Source organism: Aplysia californica, unplaced genomic scaffold (genome assembly GCF_000002075.1).
Source record: "Aplysia californica isolate F4 #8 unplaced genomic scaffold, AplCal3.0 scaffold00001, whole genome shotgun sequence".
NCBI lineage: Eukaryota > Metazoa > Mollusca > Gastropoda > Aplysiida > Aplysiidae > Aplysia > Aplysia californica.
In genome coordinates this window covers 2,107,689-2,115,855 of record NW_004797271.1, presented here as the reverse complement: position 1 = coordinate 2,115,855, position 8,167 = coordinate 2,107,689, and the positions used below count along the sequence as shown (strand labels likewise).

Here is an 8,167-nt window from a genome sequence, read left to right as displayed (position 1 = left end):
CAGCAGCAGCAGCAGCATCGCCAACAACACAAACAACAATTACAAAAGCATCAAACAAGAACTTCACAATTAAGAAAACAAAAGGATGAACATTAACAAGAACTTCTGTAGGAAAAAAACAAAAACAAAATGTATACAACAGCAGCAGCAGCAGCATCAGCAATAACTACAACAACAACAACGATTAACAACAAGAACAACAAGATCTCCCGTAAAAACAAATGCATGCAATCTTAATATGACACATATTTATGTACAGCCCCACTCCTTCTCACCCCCACCCCCCTCCCCCGGCCCGACCCCACCCTTGGAAAAAGAGGAAGAGACAAAACAAACAACCTAATCAATTTTTTGACGAAAAACAAGCAAAGGTATACTAGGAGAAACAAAAAACGTCGCCATTTCTTTTGCCGGCATTTTTTTTTCTTTCTTTTCATACTAACTACACACGTTACTGTTTACTGCAGTGATCACGAGCCAAGCAAACACACGAATCATTATTTATTATTTCTGTACGAGAAGTATACAGGTGTAGATAATGATCACCTGGTCACTTCACACGATGCCCAACCTAAAAGGAGGACACCTTCCCGCTGACAGTAAACCAAGAAAGCGTGTCTTCGAAATGCCTTGATTTATATTCAGTAGGACGTTTAGCCTAACTAAAGAAAAAAAAAACTACAGTGCTCCCCCCCCCCCCCTCCTCACACACACATACCCACACAATTTTAAATTGAAAAAAACAACAACTCATTAATGAATACTCAAATAATTAGGTCCTTTTGAACACCTTTGCAGAGTGCTGAGCCCACTATTTCGGAACTTCACATTGACCGTAAAGATGGTTCCAGTAGGAAACGGGATAAAGGGTGCCCATGTCCCTCGTGACTCATTGGAGCAAAGGAAGATAGGACTTACGCTAACATTGCTTAAACGCAATCCCTTTTCATCACTCATCACCACCATTATATCTAAAATCATCACCGCTCTCAGATCCATGACTTACATCAGCTATAATCATGGAATCTCTATCTGCTATTACAGTTACTAGTTAAACTAAGTATGCACGTAATACACTATTGGACACTATCATATGCACTTTTTTCTACTAATCAAATGGCGTCAGTTTCATATAAATGGGCCAGGAAAACTCTCTGAGAATAAGGGACACGACTACGTAATGGTAAGCAAACACGGTCTGTACTGCTAGGTGTAATGATGAGTGAAGGATCAACTGAGATGTCCTGTGCTTCTCCCCTCCCCTTACCCCGCCCTTTACCCGGGGGGGGGGGGGGTACTTGGAAACAGATTGATAAATAATTGACGAAGAAAAGTAAGATCAGTGGCGTCGGTGGCCTTGTGGTTAGGTTCTCAGACTCGCAACAATAAGGTTGTGGGTTCGAATCACATCAGGGGCCCAACGTTGCGTCCTTTAGTCCTTGGGAAAGGCACTTTACACGAACTTTCCTCACTTCACCGAGGTGGGATGGGTACCCAGCTATAGACAGTGAAAGATCTTGTCAGCTTGTTAGTGTTTGAGCGCATAACCAGCAGCTTGCACTGTATGCTTCCCAGGAAGCTGAGAATGTTTCTGAGTGTTCTTTGGTCTATTGGGGTAATTATATTGTATAATGCGCATAGACCTTGCTGTTGAGCGGGAACATGTGCTATACAGATGCTATTTAGCTTAGTAGTAGTAGTAGTAGTAGTAGTAGTAGTAGTAGTAGTAGTAGTAGTAGTAGTAGTAGTAGTAGTAGTAGTAGTAGTAGTATCATTAAGATCTACTTAGGGAACTTTCCTGACTTTCAACAAATCACCCCACCCTGCCCATGGGTGGCTACAGGACACAGCTGGTAGACTAGGTCTTGTCTTCTGTTCTTTTCCTCTGGTGTTTCTGCCCAGCCCCTGTAATGCATTGAATGGCCTCTTTTATGTCAATGTACTCGCCACGCCTATAGCCCTACCCCCCCCCCCCCCCCGAAAAAAGATAAAAAGAAAAGGAAGGGGGATTACGAATCATATGCAAATGTAGAAACATAAAACAAATCAAATCCAAGACCTTCTTTTAAACAAAAGATGCAGACAAAGCAAATAAACAAACAAAACAAAAACAAAAACACAAGACAGCAGCAACAAAAAAACAACAAACAATCGAAACATATACGGTACAAGGAAAAAATGCAAGCCATCAAAACCGAACAAAATTATATCATGGATAAAGGTCAGCCGTGACAGGCGTGCATGCGCCGGTCAGTTCCCGCGCACATCGCCTATGGTAGAACTCTCTAACTAGACCAACCGTGCCATGAATCTTTCACGAGCACTTGGTATCGATTTTCCAAGAGTTCTTCTGTTTTCATTCACTCAGTGGTTCGACTGTCGCAGCAGACCGTTTCACCCGTGAAGTGAAGAGCGGGGGGTCTAACATAAACTCGAATGAATAAATACCAGTAAATCGAAAAATCGATCAACCTGACAATCTATCAGTCCGTCAATAAACCAATCAATCATATCAACCTAGTCAACCAAACCTGTGGCCAAACTAAAAGACTATAATTTTATAATCGCTTCATTAAAAACAGTAAATGAGAGAGAGAGAGAGGGAGAGAGAGAGAGGGAGAGAGAGAGAGAGAGAGAGAGAGAGAGAGAGAGAGAGGGGGGGGATGGAGAGGGAGGGAGAGACAGACAAGACATACAGACAGCTGACAGACAAAGAGATGTAGTGAGAGAGCGAGAGGGAGAGAGAAAGAGAGAGAGAGAGAGAGAGAGAGAGAGAGAGAGAGAGAGAGAGAGAGAGAGAGAGAGAGAGAGAGAGTCATTAACATTTAAAGTGCTACGCTACGGTATAGCCAAAATATACCCATGTGTTTAAAACCGAAAGTTTAGCATCTACTTGACCGTCTCGACCACCCTCAAAACATAGAAAAAGGTCAGCAGCAGCTACTGCAACAGCAGCATTAGCAGGAGCTCCAGCAATGATCAGCGGTATTAATTTATTGTGGTGATCAACTTCGAAAAGACCCCAATCCTACTTTGCATCTAGTGTGGTAGTAAACTCAAACAATTAATGAAAAAAAAAGGACTTGAGGCAAATAGACAAAACGATGGTTTTGCATACAATGTAAGTTAAGAAGGAAACCGTTTCTTTTGTGGGGGTTGAAAGTGGAATTCTGCTTTGACCACTGTGGGACTCCGTGGGCGTCCTGTAAAACACGCGTTTGGCATACACCAAAGAAAATAGGAAATATTAATTGAGTATTCTCGTCATGCAAAAAAGCTAAAATTGCAATCGAGAGGGTGGGGTGTGGGAGATTCCCCGCTGCTGCCTGTGCTCTATTTCTATTTTAAGCTTGACCTAGAATCCCCATCCGCCGGCGACAATTTGATTGGCCAACGAAAGTGGGGCTCCAACGTGTCTAAATAGCACAGCGCGTATGGATATTTTCTACAAACATTTGAATTATTCAGTTTTACACAGTTTCCGTATTTCAGATCTTCAAACAATGCAATCTCTTCTTCCTTTGTAGATGTAGAGAGAAATTGTAATAGAAAGATATAAAAACATATTCATTTGAGAGTAAATAGAAATGACAGGGAGTACTTTGTGCGGAAGACTGTGTCCACTCCGTCATCGTGATCAGTCAGCTGGGAAAAGTAGAGCAACAGCTAGATTCTAGCTTGAGAGTTTCAGTAAGCGGAAGAGGCAAGGCCTGAACCGACCTTTTGTGTATCTCGTGTTCTGCGGCTGACGGCTATCCCTTGAGGTTTTTTGGTTTTCTGTACCAGACCTCAGGGACACAACGACCATGGACTTTCTCTACGGACACGATAGAAAACTTGGTTACCTTGAAGATGAAACAGATATGGTGGATTTTTTAGACTCTAGTGACATTTTCCACACCCCATTGGTAAGTACGCATGCCGACTGCTATAAACTGTGTGAAGAAAACGAACCAGGTTCCCATATGTTTCTCTTCTTTCGACAACCTGTTAGCTTTCTCCCTTTTTTCTGGGTTGTACATTGTTTTGCTGTTGTAATTTCCAGTTGTAGTTCTATTATGGTGCATGCAAAGGTGATTTTATCGTTCTCTATCAATAACTGGTCTGTTATCTTTTACGTCCCCACTTTCGCAATGCTCTCAACACATGGTTGAGTTTGACGCAAGCCCGTGCGTGGGTAACGCCCATTTGCCTGAACCAAGCTCTACTAGGCCTTTGAATAGGCCTAGATGGCGGCCCGCAAGCCGCAAAGTTCCTTTTCCTCGAGGGTCTTCGTTAAGTTTGGGTTATAGATCTAAATCTATCTAGATCAATAACTGAATTATAATTTAAAATCAAGTATTTAGATCTAGATCTATATCAACAAGAAACAGTTTTGTTATTGTTTTCATGTTTCTCTGTACGTCAACCCCGGCCGAGGTTTTAGACAATTGAAAGCCGTTTTTGATCTGAATAGACTAGATCTAGATATCTAGAGTTGATTGAGTGCGGTGGTACGCAATGGGATTTGAACTGGATCACAGATTATTATCCAGATGTCGTTATCATAGTCCAGGTTTCATCTAATTCGAGATTTTTCTTGATTTATTTTCTTAATTGCTTTTTGAGAGCACATGGGCATTCAGCATCTGGAAAAATAAAACTGGAATAAATAAATGAAATGAAGTCTGATAAAAATATATAAGCAGTCCTTCCTCATCCATGTTTCAAGTTGAATCCTTAAAAGTGGCTAAGATTGTATGCTGACATAATTATAAACAGGCGTATAACTATAATGCATTCTCTCTGCTCAGTTTAGTCTACTTGTTTTAAGGTTTGCTTGAACCCACCCTTCGCTTTCTCTGACTGGTATCAGCTTGATAGTATGTGTGCGAGTATGCTTTTTTGAAGTCCTACAATATAAAATGTTGGCCTAACTAGTACTATAGTAGTACATTGGAAATTAAAATTTTGTGCATCTTAAGCAGGTGGACGTCAGACAAAATGTCTTTGTAATGTACAAAAAAACACAAGAAAGCAAATGGGAAGTGGCTGTTTGTACAGGTGATGTCTTACAAGTGGTGGCATTTAGAACAGGTTTGGCTGTATTTCAATTTCGTCTAATGCCATCATAGGCACCACCAGCTTTTCACTGCAGAACTGAATCCAGTACTCCCTCAAACATAAAATTGATTTTACTGAACAATTTGCTGCCTGCTTTCATACATGATTAAATGTTAACTGAGTGTCATGTAAGTGTTGCTATGTGGATGAACGTGTCTCATTTTAAGACTTAATTTTGATTAACAAAAAGAGGCAAGACTGCAGTAGGCTGTTCTGCTTGACAGGTTATATCTTTTTTCTGTACTGTGTGCTGACAATTCTTCTATGTTTTGTCTTTTTCTCCTGCCTTCCTTATTTTTGTTAATCTGATAATAAAAGTCAATGGGAAGAATAATGTGGTGCAATAGTGTTAATTACCCCCCCCCCCCACCCCCTGTTTGTTTTGTTTTGTTTCTGTTTTCTATCTTGCACCAGGTATAGAATTATTTTCAATTTTTGATAACTTAAAACGTGTTAGTAAATCAAATTTCAAAGTGATCTGAAAGAGAAGGAAATTGAAATATTCTGTTCTGTGTGACTTGGTACAGAAAACTTTGTTCTGAACTGTTCTTATGAGCCTTGGTGACCGAGTGTTGTCCCACTCCCTTCACAACTCCCAAACTTCATGATACCATTCTATTGTTCCCATTCATGGTCTGACACTTCTGAAGTTCCACTGTGTTGGAGAGAGCAGAACTCATCTTATTTTCTCCCCAGCTACCTGGTGGTGATGTAACAGATAAGGCTTTCAGTGCTGAAGCTAAATTTGTTCCCTATTATCTACTCTTTGTATAGCCTGCAGGGATTTCAGTTTATCACTACCCTCTACTCAAAAGCGAAAGAAGCCTGTGGTGTCCCAAAATAGTCTGTTGTATGGAGATTGTCCTTAATAAGAGCTGGCTCTGACGATGACTTTGTGAGATACTCCTATCTCCTACAGATCGGTCTCGTAAAAGAAATTGGAACATTTCGTCAGCTTATTTTTGCTTTTTGCCTCTTTTCACATAATTTTCAGGTTTAAATAGTTCAATAACAAGACATAATCTCCTTTCTAGTCCCCAAAACATTCTTTGTAAAATGTGACTATTTTAAAGTAAAAAGTAAAACTCCGAATTTTTAAATTATATAACAATTTTGTTGTTGTGAAAAAGAGAACAGAGTTGATACTGTGTTTTACACATAGAATCGATGAAATGTGGTCTATGGGTTAAAAAGGAAATTATCTTATATATCTGTATATCATCATCATCATCTAGTGCCAGATCTGCGACAGACATCGGCGATCATGATTTTCCATTCATTCCTTTGCTCGGATGCTCTCAGAAAAGCTACGTTTCCATCTTTCCCTGTTACCCATTTGTTTAGGTTCCCTAAGTATGTTGTATATATATATATATATATATAGGGGCTCTCGTGGCCTAGAGGTTACGGTGTTGGCCTCTCATTCAAAGGTCCCGGGTTCGAATCCGGGTAGCGACCGAAAAATTTTCTTCTCTAAAATTGTCTCCTTTCACCTCCTTTCCTGCTCTCTAGCTATGTTCTGTCGTCTGCTTTCATTTCCACTTTCTGCCCTCACCCCCTCACCTCCTTGGCCCCCTCCTTTGGGCTCCTGGCTCTTTCTGCAGCCTTTCTACTGCTACTCTCTGGCTCCTTCTTACTGCTGTTTTTCTGCCACACCCCTGATCTTCTGGTAGGAAAGATCTACACCTAGCTTCTCGGACAAGGGCAAAAAATTTCGGAGGGCCCCTGTGCAAGTTGCATACGTTATAGATCCCTTGGTGGTCTAAAAATCGATAAGAGTAGGCTTCGGCCGCCACCTGGGCAAAATTCAAATTTCCTGCCAACTGAAAATATTAGGTGTGTTCCGCGCGCTCATATGACCTTATGCAGTTGCGAGCGCCGTAAAACACTTTACAAAAAAAAATAAAAATAATATATATATTGTTTATTATAGATATTATAAATACATTTATTTTATGAACTGTGTCCAATAGAGTATGGAATAAAATGATATAAACTGACTTTGATAATAGCTCAATGTGATGGAAGAGGAGTGCTGTTTGTTTGTTAACATTCTCATCATTATGATCAAGTCTGGCCTACTGGGTGGCCTACATAGAAATCACTACTACTTGACCTTTGATTGACAAGCCCAGCTTAGGTCAGTTTTACTGACCTGTATACAGTCTAATCAACTTGACTTATGGCAGACCTTTACACTGTTCAAAGATTAGGTCACGTTTTTTTATCATCTTCACTGGTTCTGCGCTTTGGCTTTGTTGAAACTTTCCCATAGGGTCTAAACTGTGAAGATGCTATCATGTGCATTGATAAAGCTGTAGCCCTATATAGGCCCCCTACTGTATGTGATCTGTATGATATGTAGGCAGTTACAAAACTATGACTTTTTCGACTCTGCAACTTACAGTATAGAGTGGTTAACCAGTTCATGTTCAAATTAAACCTCTGCTCCTTCATACTTTTAAAATCCAAATTCCAAAGCAATTTTTTTTTAAAATCTGTTAGTAGGGCCTTATTAAGGACTGGTGTTTGAGTTAGATTTGCCGTATGCTCTGGGAATCGCGTTATCCTTTAAGCATGAAGAATGAGTTGAGATTTCACAAAAATTAAAAAAAACTGTTAAAAAGTCAACATTGCTCCCAAGGATAATTTATTTGTTAGAAGGTTAGGGTGCAACTGATCCCTGAGGAAGCAACTGCCTTTCGCCCAAGTCACTGTTTGAAAGAGAAAAAAAAGTAACACGCTTTTGTATCCAGTTATGAGCACTGTGGAGCTCTACAATTTAGACAATTTTCAAATGTTGCACGGTTCTTGAACGTCCCGCGCACCGCCCGGTGGCCAAGGTCATGCTGCTCACCGCTCGTGAAGTCGGGCGCTGGCTCCGACTCTGAGTTGGAGGCAAAAAGACTTATCTACAGGAGTAATTTGCATCGTAGATTAAGCACGCACTTTGGATTCTGGGATCGCGAAAGGAGCTAGCTATCATCAACAACACAAGCTTTCACTTTCAGGGACTCCTGCTCATGAATAATTATTCCACTTCTGAATTGGCCTTTTTTCCGGG

At 40.6% G+C, this 8,167-nt stretch overlaps 1 protein-coding gene across 1 annotated transcript in view; it reads left to right on the top strand.

The window, feature by feature from the left end:
* Positions 1-3,648: 3,648 nt before the first annotated feature.
* LOC101859675 (cyclic AMP-responsive element-binding protein 3-like protein 1) overlaps positions 3,649-8,167 on the top strand; it is a gene marked incomplete in the record, with an annotated part of 58,466 nt that continues 53,947 nt past the window's right edge. Inside the window, 1 exon segment of the mRNA XM_005088923.3 lies at positions 3,649-3,908. Coding sequence (XP_005088980.2) covers positions 3,807-3,908 — 102 coding nt within the window.